The 13,843-nt window shown below is 51.5% G+C and overlaps 6 protein-coding genes across 6 annotated transcripts; 3 read left to right on the top strand and 3 right to left on the bottom strand.

Moving 5' to 3' along the window:
• Window positions 1-118: 118 nt before the first annotated feature.
• On the top strand, window positions 119-1,402 carry N7515_001066 (uncharacterized protein; the record flags this gene model as incomplete). Its single annotated transcript, XM_056661810.1, has 1 exon — window positions 119-1,402. One exon carries the CDS (start codon window positions 119-121, stop codon window positions 1,400-1,402), a length of 1,284 nt encoding a protein of 427 aa, XP_056526976.1.
• An 821-nt stretch (window positions 1,403-2,223) lies between these two features.
• Window positions 2,224-4,533, bottom strand: N7515_001065 (uncharacterized protein; the record flags this gene model as incomplete). Its single annotated transcript, XM_056661809.1, has 1 exon — window positions 2,224-4,533. The coding sequence occupies one exon, from the start codon at window positions 4,531-4,533 to the stop codon at window positions 2,224-2,226; it is 2,310 nt and encodes a 769-aa protein (XP_056526975.1).
• Window positions 4,534-5,565: 1,032 nt separating this feature from the next.
• On the bottom strand, window positions 5,566-6,679 carry N7515_001064 (dTDP-4-dehydrorhamnose reductase family protein; the record flags this gene model as incomplete). The annotated part of the gene is made up of 4 exons (XM_056661808.1): window positions 5,566-5,596; window positions 5,653-6,361; window positions 6,419-6,438; window positions 6,498-6,679. 4 exons carry the CDS (start codon window positions 6,677-6,679, stop codon window positions 5,566-5,568), a joined length of 942 nt encoding a protein of 313 aa, XP_056526974.1.
• Window positions 6,680-7,268: 589 nt separating this feature from the next.
• On the top strand, window positions 7,269-8,944 carry N7515_001063 (FAD-binding oxidoreductase; the record flags this gene model as incomplete). The annotated part of the gene is made up of 2 exons (XM_056661807.1): window positions 7,269-8,858; window positions 8,912-8,944. The coding sequence occupies 2 exons, from the start codon at window positions 7,269-7,271 to the stop codon at window positions 8,942-8,944; spliced, it is 1,623 nt and encodes a 540-aa protein (XP_056526973.1).
• A 387-nt stretch (window positions 8,945-9,331) lies between these two features.
• N7515_001062 (STE20 family serine/threonine-protein kinase) lies at window positions 9,332-11,302 on the top strand (the record flags this gene model as incomplete). The annotated part of the gene is made up of 4 exons (XM_056661806.1): window positions 9,332-9,377; window positions 9,441-9,508; window positions 9,589-9,756; window positions 9,803-11,302. 4 exons carry the CDS (start codon window positions 9,332-9,334, stop codon window positions 11,300-11,302), a joined length of 1,782 nt encoding a protein of 593 aa, XP_056526972.1.
• Window positions 11,303-11,825: 523 nt separating this feature from the next.
• N7515_001061 (uncharacterized protein) lies at window positions 11,826-12,347 on the bottom strand (the record flags this gene model as incomplete). Its single annotated transcript, XM_056661805.1, has 1 exon — window positions 11,826-12,347. The coding sequence occupies one exon, from the start codon at window positions 12,345-12,347 to the stop codon at window positions 11,826-11,828; it is 522 nt and encodes a 173-aa protein (XP_056526971.1).
• Between the last annotated feature and the right edge of the window lie 1,496 nt (window positions 12,348-13,843).

The following is a 13,843-nucleotide window of genomic DNA, read 5'->3' as shown; positions in this document are numbered from 1 at the left end:
GCATGTATTATTTTCTATTTCCAGTTTTGCCGAACAAGTAACCAAACTGTCTAGTCTCAACCACGTTAGTTAGTGCAGTGGGAGAACTGTGAGACCTATTTCCTCGTCCACTCGCCCCATGCCCCAAGTGGGTGCGGCACCTACGCCACTCGGGTATTACGCTAAAGATCAACCCTTAAATATCTCCAAGCCCCCCCCCCCCCTCTTCTCATCTACCTTTCCCAGCCCAAAGTTTCTTCAGTTCAACATGGATTCTTTCGAGAAACTGCCCCCTGAAGTCATCCAACAGATTCTCGCCGATATCGGTGATTTTGCAGGCATTGAAAACAGCCTGTTGGCATCTCGACGACTCAATGCCGTCTTCCAGGCCCAGCCTACCCGCATCATACAAGAGCTGATCCTCTTAAATCCGATTACTTGTTTGCCAGAAATACAAAAGCTATGCTATAACATCGGGCACCCCAGTATCTCTTCACTGCAATGCCCGGATCTTGAGCACTATCACCAGACATGCGAGGATCCGCCAACTTTAGGGTACACAGAATCACGGCATATACTTAAGATAGGCGCGCAGATCCAGCGGCTTGCGTGCAAATGTCTCTCTATTATGCGAGAAGGTCTCATCAAAACTCTTGATAATATCCCCGCGGATTCAATAAGTGGACCTCCACTCCAAATCCAAAATGCCAGCCAACCCTTCACCTGGACAGAAGAGTATCGCACATACTGGGCTCTCTGGCATCTGCATCACTACTCCCACCTGCGCAGAGCAGCAACCCAGCGATGGAACTGGAACGAATCCTCAATCCGGGAACTAGACGCATACAACACCTGGAGCGAAATCGACTATCGCTCAGCCGAAAGACTCTGGACAGTATCCGCCGTCCTCTCAGATCTGGGTCTGACCCTGAACTGGCTGCCTAATGACCCAGAAGCAGAAGAACCCGCCCAAACCATCTGGCCCGCTCCGGAAGAAACATCAATACCTTTCTTCCCATCATTTGACCTGCCACCCACACAGTCACAAGATAGCAGCCTCTGGGCTACGCCAGATCCTCCCGAGGACACAGAGTTAACATCCGCCTGGATGTTCGCGCCGAGACACCGTGCCTCGCATCACTGGCACGTCGCACACCTCTATCTCAGTGGTATACATCTCACGCGGACCATGCCTGCATGCTACTCGCTGACGAACATGAAACCGTGGCGACGACTCGGTTGGGTTATCTGGGATGGGTGGCGTATGTATTCTATTGGATTGAGTAAGATCACTCGAAAGAAAAAAATCCCCCTTCCGGATGGCGGTTTCCTTGAAGCGGAGGCGCTGAATCCGAGGGATCGGAAACCGAGGATTGATTATGTGGCTAGGTGGTTTGCGATGATTGGGGAGGAGAAGCCTTGAGGGGTCTTCTGGAGACTGCCAGACTGGGGAATCTACTTACAATCTGGACCACAAGTAGGTATTGTAGTGGGGAGCTAGGCTCTCCCCTACTATATGCTTCCCCAGGCTCCAGCTGAGTTTCACGCTCTCTTGTGGGGTTACCCCACCAGCCGGCGTGTCTCTTGGCCTGCAGACCCTAAAGCCGGCGACTGCCAAGCCCTGGGATGAACTAACTACTGCGCTAAGCACTGGGTTTGGGCTAGGCATTTTCTCCCAGCCAATGTTGCGACTTCGGTTAGAATTGATCTAATACCCGCGTTTCCGCTGTAATACACAGCCTACAGGCTCGCTCAGACCAAGAGATGACCGTATGGTATGGCATGGCATTCATTAACGTCCGGCGGCAGCCGGCTGTCGGCTGTGAGGCTTTACTGTGGAGTTTGGCCGGCAGCTAAGTGACAATTCACAAAGCACGTGGAGCCGTCATCCAGGACAAAGCGAAGGACAAGGGCACACTACACCCTACATCATCACCGATAGATTGATCAGTATCGATCCGGTTCAAAGAAGTAAGTCTCTTGCAAAATCGAAAATATAGAAATTGTAATGGGTATCCCAAATCAAGATGAATGTCCATCGAAATGAATCAGATATCTCCTCTCCAGATCCAAAGACAGGAGAATGTCAAGCCAGACGAGACTCCGACTCGAGTGTTCTTGTCCGCACCGTGAGGATCCAGGAGGCCGAAAAGGGAAATGATGAACTAGGTATACTGAAACCCAAATCCCGCGCATAACAGTCATGGCCATCGTAAATTGTCATAGCAGAAACAAAATAGAAGATTACAGCTGCCGGAGCAAACTGCCATCTGCGAACGGATTCTCCGGTGACATATCCAGCAGCGGCCGTGTCGCACTGCGGTCACCCGTGGCGATACCATGTCCAGTTCGCGGATTGCGATGACTAGACGTACTGGCCGAATGCGCCAGCAGGCTGTTAGGAGTGAACTGAGTGGCTGGCGGTGCCGGACTGCCTTCGGAAACAGAGGGTGCGTAGGCATTTTTATGGCTGCGTACGCTGCGAGTGGTGTTGCGCCGCTGTGGGATGGTGTCTGTGGCTGGGCGGCGCCAGGAAGTTGCCGGTGGGATAGAAATTGCGTTTTGGGTCAACTCGGGTCCGGTGGCTGCGTCGATCAGTTGCATGCCGGGTTGCACTTTGACGCCGTGGCCCTTGCCTTTGCGGCTGTGCTGTGGTGGCTCGGCGTAGACTGGAGTGAGATCGACTAGAGGCTTGTTCTTCTGGTTGAGAGATGGGGTGCTGTTGAAAAGAGACGGATCGGGAGCGCGAGTCATGGTATTGGTTCGAGAGTTGGGACTCGGTGCGCAGATGGGGGAATGTGGTGATACTCCGCTCATGAGGCCACCACCCGTGAAGGCTTCTTGTTTAGTTCTGTCGTCGCGTTCTCGCATAGCAGTTTGTCGCTGGGTGTATGTTCGACCTAGCAGTCCAGTCGGTGAAAAAGTAGATGTATCCCCATCTTCGGGTAAACTGCCTGGAACCAATGCCGCCTTGTCGGTAAATGGCCCATCTAGATCGGTGTCGAGTGTAAGAGTGTGGGGATACGATGCCGGAGGGGGGGCATGTCCACGAAGGGTCCGCTTCCGCGCAAAGATGTCCTTGGAACTTGTTGGCCTCTGTTGGGCAGAACTTGGACGCTTTGGAGATTCAACGGAAGCCTGCCGTTCCACAAGAGGAACGTCCTTGACACTTCTCGGCTGGCGGGTCGATTTCTTTGTCCCTGAACGCTTCAAGCCAGGTTCAGTCTCTAGTGGTTGGGCAGCGCCTCTCTTGTTGACAAGGTACCAGCTCCTCCACTTTTGCACTGATCGGTACCAGGTGTCGGCAATAGACTTGTCGCTGGTTGAGAAAAAGTGCAAGAAGTTCTCCGTCGAAAGAAACATTGAGGATTTCTGCTGGCTTTTGATCGCAAAACATAGCTTCTTGGGCGGTTTGATGTCTTTATTCAACGCCCGAGCGCTGGGGAAATAGATGTCAAAATCAGAGATATGGCAAATGTTGGTCTGCTCCTTTGCGTTCTCCTTCTTCGAGATCGTCACCTGTCCGTCAGCACGCAAGGTGACATACCGCTTGTCCCACTTGCGAGGACGTTGTGAATGGTAGATATGAACAGTGACCGGGGACGGCGGCTGGCTGGGCGCGTGTCTTGCATCAAGCTGAGCTAGCGCTTCCACGCTAGAAGGAGGAATAATGATGAACTGATTGTCGGCATCGTGTGACCAGGAGTTCATGACTTCTCGGATGTGCTCATAGCGACGAAGCGGACGCTCCAGACCAACTTGAGCGAACGACTCCATGAGGATGAACTTCTCGGCATCGATGTCTCGAGAGATCTGCCTGGCCGCGTCTAGTAACAGATCGCGCACTTGCGTTGATGGAGTGATGGTAAGCTCCGCAGTGGCATCTCCGTATTTTACTAGGGCATGTCGCTCCCCGGCATTGACCGCGCTGACAGGAGCATCGAGTCCAGGAACCACGCCAGTTCCGCCCACCCCAATGTAATTTGCAGGCTCGACTTTCTTCGCATTTTCTTTGCTTCTTGCTAGCCCGACCTTCTGAAAGAAAGTCTTGCGGTTGCGGTCACTTCCTTGGGAATTGCGCGAGGGTTTGGCAGGTTGTGATCGGGGTTTCTGTTGGGGGTCATATGCTGGCGGAGCGGATGTCTGAGGCCGTCGTGGTTCTTGTGTCAATTGCTCTTGTCCGGTCAATTGTTTCATCGCATTTTGTCGGTGTGCCTCACGCGCGCGCGCTACCTTCTCATTTTGTCCCGCCAAAGGTAGGCCGATTGCCCCCTCATTTTCTCGATGTTCATTTCGGTGCACCTCCGATTGAGTTTGGGCGTGGCCGGGTATTGCAGGGATTGTAGAGGCGGGAAGTCCATTGCTATTTGCCGGTGGTCGATTGCGCCGATATCGAGATCTGCTCCTCGCGATTGAGGGATTCGGTTCGCTTGCACTATTCACTGGCGCAGGTGGAGCCATTTCGACGTTTCCGGTTATCAGTCCTCGCGCGCCGCGGTATCGAGAGAATTTTTGAGGCACAGCATGCACCGCGGCTATCGCACTGTCGCTCATGCTGGAATTTTCTCTCCCGGGGTGAGAATCGCCCCCTAGGGGCCGAAGCACGAGCGTTTCGAGATTGTCTCAGGTTCTATCGCCAGAATAAGATTAGCGTCACCTTTGCGCGACCAAAGACCAATTTCCGTAGCAATCTCCGGTGTGGTTGTTTGCGATTATGCGACTCCCAACAATACAGTGTAAATAAGATGAAAAGGAAGACAACAAATTCCAGAGGAAAATGTGGGAAAAGCCACAGTGGGATTGGGCACACGGCTGGAAAGAATCCCACACCCCTAGTCCTCACGATCAAACCGGCCTGTTCTCAATCGACCATTCGCGCCTTGGGAGAAGGTGGCCCGCATCGATCGTCAATTGGGCCGGGCTGGGCCGGGCTGCATCTCGCTTCTCTCTCGTGTGTGGATAGATCAGATCTAGAATGGACTCACCTGTCTTGGCATGAAACTAGACACGATCGAGTACGGACTACGGAGTATTGGGAGATGAGAGGAAACGCTGGTTTCGGGGGTGGAATTATCCGAAGCCGACGCGCCAGTGTCATTCCTGCGACGACAGACGGTGAATTACTCTACGGTGGTCACTGTTACCATGTTTATATGACGTTCTTCATATGATTTCCTACACTAGGTGATCGGCAGGTACTATTGGCACTATTGGATCAATCCATGCTTGTGATTTGACTATCAGTTCTGACCTGGTCTCCACGGGCCCACAAGAGGATCGCACACTTACGTCCAAGTCAACATGAATCTGTCGTAGATTATCTAGGATCATGGCAGATTGACGCCCTGGTAACTGCTAGTGATAACTTCCCCAGATTTATAAATATGGGCTAAAGTGAATATCGTGTCGCTTCAAGTCCCACGATGTGATGTGGTTCGGACATCTCTTGGACATCAGGTACAATGCAAACAAAAGAGAGTGTTGGTGGAGGTTACTAGTTTCTTGTCCCGGATTGACTTGAATTTGTTCTTATGTCCTAAGTAGATGATCCTCTATGTTTGAGTTGTTCAACCATTCAGGTCATGCCTATTTCCTATAAGCACCCAATTCTCGGCGCCTGCAGTGTTATTAGTACTATAACTTCCACAAGTGATACAGATGGACAGAACTTACCACCATGCAATGAAATCCATCGTCCGTACATCAATCCCAAGCTCGGTCAACGCCTTGGTAGAGAGATGGGTGTCATAAGGCCGTGTGACACCAGCATTAGGATCATTGCCCTGCTTATTTGCCGTCATGCCGGGAGTCGCAACACCAAGGACGTGAGCCAGCTTCTGGCAGATCTCATACTTGGTCATACGGTCCTCGGATGAGAACTGCAGGATCCGAGGGAGGTCCTTGCGCTTCTCCTTTTCGCGGAGGTACTTGATGACAATATCTCGGCACACACGCGCGACATCCTCAGTGTTGGTAGGATATCGCTGGGACCAGTCATCCATCTGCACCCCGGCATTTTCGTCGGTAGCCTTCTTGACAGCGTCGACTAGCGTGTTGATTGCGCTCTCGGAGTTATCCTTAGCGTTACCGTACAGCACTGGCACACGCAGCACCACACCCGCACCGGGACTCGTTGTTTCTAGAACGGCCTTCTCGCCATCTAGCTTCATTTGTCCGTACAGATTCGGCGGCTTGGTCTGTGCATCGGCCTCGTAGGGCGCATCGCCTTCAGTGCCGGGGAAAACGTAGTCGGTTGAGATGTAGATGAGGAAGGCGCCACGAGACTCGCATTCTTTGGCCAACTTGCGAGTCGCTTCGACATTGAGTCTCCGCGCTTGGTCGGGGTTCTTCTCACAGAGGTCTGGAGACTTGTTTGCGGCACCTATGAGCTGTCAGTCTATCGGGGATTTCAACATGGCTCGTAAACTGATTAGCTTACAATGAATGACGATTTGGGGCCTATTGATAGTTCGAAGCTTATCAGCATCAGCAATTGACGGTTGGGGGAATATACATACTTCACTTCGTCAAACAGCGTCTTAATATCCTCGTCCTTCTCTAAATCGGCTTTCAAGATGGTTGGCGGGGCAGGGCGGCTGAATCCCTGTCCAACGACCAACACGCCTGAGTGCTGGAATGTGTTGAAAACAGCACGACCAAGGAGGCCACTGGCGCCTGTGACAAGTACAGTAGATGTCATATTGAATGAGTGTAGTGTCTAAAGTCAAGAAATGATTTCGACGTTATTTTTGAATTGGCGGGGGGCCACTGTGACGTAACTGACTCCGACTGTGGATATACCGAAGCAATCGAATCCACTCGTTCTAGTTCTTTCCAAGGTTCTATGTTCCTTGCTGGCCATACGATCTATACGTTCATGATACCATGATCGACAGATATTCTTGCATACGTATTTTGTTGTAGCGAAGTCGGCCAAGACCTAGGTAGTGTCGAACGTCGGACCTTACGGGGATGGTCGAGCAACATATGTCTCCCGACCTAGGTACTACCTAGCATTACGCAGGTACCACATACCTAACCGTATAGGTAGATAGGGCTGCAATATACTGTAAAGAACTACCTAAATCACGTATAATATCGATCTAGACTTCTCCTAAGCACTCTAAACTGATTAAAGAACCCTGTCAAGCTCCAATAGCAAAAACCGAAAATCTCCGAGGTCGAATCAAAACCGGGCGGGACCTGATTCGGGGAAATTGACGGATCTCCACCAATTGACCAACCAAAATTTCATGACTTGATCCTCCTTAATTATTGTCTCACTCACCATGTCCAGTGCTAGGAACCTCACAGCTGCTTTGCGGCGGGCCCGAGTGCCTCGTCCTCGCCTTGCCCTTCGCCCCATCCAATTCACACCCTTGACCGCGCGCACCTTCAGCGCCTCCACACGCAACGCCGACTCCCGAGAGATCAAATTCACCAGCGACGCCTACCCCAACCTCAAGAGGAACCCCAACTTCGGTGAAATCTCCGCCGACGATGTCGCACACTTCAAGGAGCTGCTGGGCTCTCAGTCAGCCGTAATTGATGGCGTGACGACCGACGCGACCGATGATATCGAACCCTTCAACAGCGACTGGATGCGCAAATATCGTGGCCACACTCGGCTTGTTTTGAAGCCTGGGAATGCACAAGAGGTCAGCAAGGTGCTGAAATATTGCAATGAGCGCAAATTGGCCGTTGTCCCTCAGGGTGGAAACACCGGTCTCGTCGGTGGCTCTGTGCCCGTCTTCGATGAGATTGTCATCAACACTTCGCGTATGAACCAGATCCGTTCTTTCGATCCTGCCTCGGGAGTGTTGGTTGCCGATGCGGGTGTGATTCTCGAGGTGGCCGACCAGTATCTCGCTGAGCACGACCATCTCTTCCCTCTGGACCTCGGTGCTAAGGGATCCTGCCACATCGGTGGGAATGTCTCTACCAACGCCGGCGGTCTGCGCCTGCTCCGCTACGGCAGTCTGCACGGTAGCGTACTCGGTCTCGAGGCAGTCCTGCCGGACGGGACTATCATGGATGCGCTGTCTACTCTCCGCAAGAACAACACTGGCTACGATCTCAAGCAGCTGTTTATCGGCTCCGAGGGCACCATTGGTCTGGTGACCGCGGTCTCTATTCTGTGTCCCCCTCGCCCCAAGGCGGTCAATGTGGCCTACTTCGGCCTCGAGAGCTTCGATCACGTTCAAAAGGCTTTCCTGGCGGCCAAGGGTCAGCTCTCGGAGATCTTGTCTGCCTTTGAGCTGATGGATGGCCGCAGTCAGAGCTTGGTCAGAGAATCCACTGGCAACAAGTACCCTCTCGAGGGTGAGTATCCTTTCTACTGTTTGGTGGAGACCAGTGGTTCCAATGCCGAGCACGATATGGCTAAGCTGGAGTCATTCCTGGAGAGCGTCATGGGCGACGGCATTGTAGCCGACGGCGTATTGGCCCAGGATGAGACCCAGTTCCAGGCTCTGTGGCGCTGGCGTGAGGGTATCACCGAGTCGCTCAGCCACCTGGGTGGCACCTACAAGTATGATGTGTCTATTCCATTGTCGGATCTCTACCTACTGGTGGAGGACTGCAAGGCCCGCCTGACCGAGATGGGCTTTGTGGGTGACGATGACTCTTTCCCCGTTCGTGCCGTGGTTGGTTATGGCCACATGGGTGACTCCAACTTGCACTTGAATGTTTCTGTCCGACAGTACAACAAGGAAGTGGAGAAGGCGATCGAGCCGTGGGTGTATGAGTGGATTCAGAAGCGTAAGGGCAGTATCAGTGCTGAGCATGGCCTCGGGGTTGCCAAGCGGGAGTTTATTGGATACAGTCAGAACGAGACGATGGTGAAGTTGATGAAGCAGCTCAAGAGTGTCTACGACCCGGTAAGTGGTATCTCATCGCTACATGTGATCTATTGCTAACGTCTGTTTTCCAGAATGGGATCATGAACCCGTACAAGTACATCTAGCGGATGTATGCGTGTATATAGAAAAAGGTAGTAATTCATAAAAGCAAGTGCCAGCGCAATAACAGGAATTGTCAAATCAGTCCAAAATATCCATTAAACAGTAAACAATACATACTGTGTAAATGATACTCTGATAATCCTTGCATCAATACCCCGGTTGTTGCCTGAGGCCGCCCGTTGCCATGTGAGACGGGGATCGTCTGTTTGGGGATTTACCTACTGTGTATGCTCCACCCCTTGCCCCCCATTCCGATCCATTGGCTTTCTTTTGTGTACTCTCCATCATCATCCTAAAGCTCGAGCTATTCAAGCTATTCATCCAACTTGGATGATATCTGTCGACATCGCGTGCGACCGGAGCTAGCTGGGCTGATCATTTGCGCAACCATGGACGACATGGCAAGCCATTACCAGGTGATGGAGGAATTGGGGAGTGAGTTGCCATGGATGTTATTTCTTTTATTTCGTCGGCTAACCGAGTGTTTTTCGTTTGCAGGTGGCAGCTTTGGTGTTGTTTACAAGGCCATTGACAAGACCGACGGCGAGATCGTTGCCATTAAGCACGTACGCATTTCCTCTGCTTTGAATATTTCACGAATTTCGATTGTCGATGTCCTTTGGTTCCATAATTGACGTATTTCCAGATCGATCTTGAGTCCAGCGAGGATGATATCCAGGAGATCCAACAGGAGATTTCCGTTCTGGCTACCTGCGCTAGCCCCTATGTTACACAATACAAAGCCAGTTTCCTCAAGGGTCACAAATTATGGATTGTCATGGAGTACCTCGGAGGTGGCTCTTGCTTGGACCTGGTATGTAGCTTACTACCCTGCTGAGATGCGTCGCTGACCCGCCCAGTTGAAACCAGGATGTTTCAATGAAGCCCATGTGGCCATCGTCTGCCGAGAACTCCTCCTAGGCCTGGATTATCTGCACAATGAAGGCAAAATCCACCGTGACGTCAAGGCAGCCAATGTTTTGCTTTCCCAAACCGGAAAAGTGAAGTTGGCGGATTTCGGTGTCGCTGCACAGCTGGTCAACATCAAGTCGCAACGCAATACATTCGTCGGAACGCCATTCTGGATGGCGCCGGAAGTCATCCAGCAGGCTGGTTATGACTACAAGGCGGACATCTGGTCCTTGGGGATCACAGCAATCGAGATGATCAACGGAGAACCCCCGCACGCCAGTACACACCCGATGAAAGTGCTCTTCCTGATTCCGAAGAATCCCGCCCCTCGCCTCGAAGGCAACGAATACAGCAATACCTTCAAGGATTTCGTTGCACAGTGTCTGACAAAAGACCCGGATCTGCGACCGAGTGCAAAGGAGCTGCTGCGACACAAGTTCATCAGGAATGCAGGCAAGCCCGAGTCCCTCCAAGAACTCATTCATCGCAAGCAAGATTGGGATAGTGGACGCGGTGAAGCCAAAGATGTCAAATACTACGCCGAGTCTCTGAATACTATGACCAGGCCCGGCGATGTCGATGATGACGACTGGGTGTTTGAGACAGTCAGGGCTCCCCCTATGTGGAAGCCGAAAGGTACCGACTGGATGACATTCGACGAGGAAGATGAGAACATGCCCGAGCCCGCGCGATTGATGGAGGAGTTGCGTATTACTCCACAACAGCAACCTCCGCCTCCACCCCCCAAACACCAGGCAAATTGCACAGTTCGGCGGGCTCCTACCGACCGCTCTCCTTCTGTCAGGCGTGCTAACACGAAGCGTCGTTCGAGTGGCATTAAGCAGCCACTTGGGTTGGACTTGAGTTACGGCAACAGCCCCTCTACAGTCAGACAATTCCGTCGCGTTTCGGATAAAATTGCCAACGATGTGAACCCAGCCAAGCCAGCCTTTGATGAAAATGTTAGCCCTAAAACGGTGTCCACCGACACTGTTAGCAAGGAAGCGAAAATTGGACGGCGTGCATACAGCAAAGCCGTGGGACTTTCCTGTCAGGAAGTCCTATCAACAACAGGAGATGGCGACAAGCGTGAAGCCATCTCCAGACTCGCCGAAGCCTGGAGTGATCTGGAGATGGTCGATCCCGAGGGTCTCTATCACATAGTCAGAATCATGAACGAGAAGATCCAAGCTGACGCCCGCCTTTCCTCCTTGCTCCCACCCACACAACCCGATTCCCCTTCTCGGCCACGCCTGGTCCTGGCCCAGAGTAACCCACACCTCAAAAGCCACCGTCGTCGCCAATCCTACGTCCCCGAACCCCAACCGCAATCACCACCCTCCAATTCCAGTCCACCTGCACCGGGTATGGAACACACCAAACAACTCTCCGACGTCCTCTACCAGCGGTGGTCAGAGGGTCTCCGCAACCGCTGGGGTGGTATATAAACTCACCTTTGCTTCTCAACTTCCCTCAATCATCAATCATCAACCTCGACACCGACACCGACACCTACAATATTCTTTATTCCATTCGCTGTATAGACCCATTTCGGTATTTTGACACTTGTACAACTCTTTGCCATTGGCTGCATCCTTGGTGTCCGTTCGTTCTGCTGCGTTTACTGTCCCTTACTCGGTGGGACTGGTCCCGGAGTTCTAACGATATGGTGTGATCTTCTTGCGCTTTCTTCTGTACCCTCTTTTCCCGATAGAATGCTGTCTGTGCTTCTGTCCTTGTCCATTGACCACTGGTCTCGTCTGTGATTTTGGCTGTGTACTTTTTCCACAAGTACTAGAACATAATATGTCTGGAATGTGATGAACGTCTTGGTATTTCCTCAATAGTTATCGTTATCTCTGCCTCGGCCTAGGATGAATAGTTCGCCTGTCGCTTCCCTGCATGCCCTTGCTTCAGATTCATCCCCAAGCCTCCTTTATACCGTGCCTATTTAATCCGTTCAGAACTACTTTAACGTGCAGGCGGAGTATCATTCTGTGCCATATGTCTCAGCATCGAATCAATTTCAACACTATCATTGCGCGCATGGAATGAGTTCCGTTGGGGTTCGTCGGGAGGGCTCCACGGGATAAGACGTGCGTGCTCAGGCAGGTTTCGATGATATTCGTAGAACTTGAAATTGATCCCATGAATCATAATCGCCCAGCATCTCCCAAATTGAGTGTTGGCATGCTCAAGGGCTTTCTCAAGTTCTCCTAAGGACGCCTGTGGGTCATCGCTTGCGGGTTTCGCTTTGGCAAAGGTATGATGGATGATGCTTCGATCTCCAGGGACCCCACCTTGGAGACGGAGAATGATGAAGCCGAAGTTGTTGTTTCGGTTTGCTGATGTAACCACGTAGCCATCGGCCGGCAGAAAGGAGTAGTTGAGGATCCCAGAAGCCATTGCCTTCACGGTATTTTCGGAGGTGGGGTCGTTTTCAACAAATCGAATCACCGCGTCGACGATAGGCTGGGAGTGGTAGACTTCCATGGCTGTGTAAGGGCGAGAGGGTAATAATTTCACGAGAGAACGTGTGAAAACCACGATTTTGATGCTTGGTCAAACCCGGGCAAGATACCTTTTGTATATTTCTCTTTCCCGCGCCTTAGTTGCTGCCACATACCAAGGCTGAAACAAAAGTGAAACTAGCCGCCGAATTGTTGATAAGTAGGACTTTCAGTCAGCACATAGCTACCCCGCCTTCTCTATCGCTAGCCGCCGGCCAAAATAACGTGGGAGTTCAGGCATTAGCGCGAGGCTGAATCGTGCACATGAGAAACACACCGGCTAGTGCTACCCATTCAGTCGACAGCCAAACCGTTGCCATCACTTGGAACATTATCATGCATCATGTACATGAACTGTACACAGTACATCGGCATCTCTGCCTTCGAATTGCAAGGGCCTGGGGTGTCAAAATAGGCCTCAGAGTTTACACCGGGGAACCACGTGGCACGTGAGACAAATCATTATGTCAACGCATGCACCACTGGACACACTGGACTGCGATATACCCATATCCACTGAGACTACATACATTTCTTCCTCGTCTTCGGATGACCATAATGGACGTCGAACTTGGAAGCAGTGCGGGCGTCAATACGGTTCGCAATCGCCATGGGCCGACTCGAGGCCACTTAACCATGTCGACCAACGCGATGACACCCTTCCCTAAAGTAACCCACACTAACCACCTTACCACCGGGTGCCAGAGATGGTAGAGATACTTCATCTACCGAGGACAGGATGTTGAACACTTGAAGAAGCGCCTTCAACCTAGCCAGTCTACTAACAAAACTACTAACCCACGTGGTCCCGCTACGATATCGACAGCTAAGGTGACATGTACTGAATGGAACAATGTATGGGGACTAGGATAGGAGTATGAGCTCTAAGGAGACATGGTATCCAATGAAATATGGATTAGGAATTCGTGATAATTGCCCTTTCGGCTTAGCCGCCGGCCGTTAATGAATTGTGTGTGTGTGCCACAGTGTGTACGGGAATCTAGCCACACATAGTGGATTACGCCACAAAGATCCACCCTGCATGGACCCATAAAGACCCGCTCGGACTCCACACCTGATCTCTTGTGGGTACCTACTATACGGAAGGAGCATTAATATTATTGTGATATCTAGCGTACCTACGCGGCAGAAGTAGATGCAGGGAAAAAAAAAAGGAAATACCCCTTAGGTTCGCCACGCCCTGGGTTCGAACCAGGCACCTAACGTTCCCAACCGACTCCGTTATACGGCGTTCGGCAGCACGTGCACTGTGGGAAACCAGTCAAACCACTACACCACGAGGGGAAATCATTGTAGAATACAACATTTTCTTCAATATATAGGAACAGACCCACATATGGTGGATTCAATCCACCCCAGAGACCCACACGAGCCTTATTTTGATATACAATATGCAGATAAAATACTCCATAGTGTGACTGAAATGTAAATATGGAAATAAAAAAAGTAGAAATCCCC

Source organism: Penicillium bovifimosum (genome assembly GCF_028826915.1).
Source record: "Penicillium bovifimosum strain IBT 22155 chromosome Unknown utg000001l_segment0_segment0, whole genome shotgun sequence".
NCBI classification, from domain to species: Eukaryota; Fungi; Ascomycota; class Eurotiomycetes; order Eurotiales; family Aspergillaceae; genus Penicillium; species Penicillium bovifimosum.
This window is presented reverse-complemented; position numbering and strand designations above follow the sequence as displayed.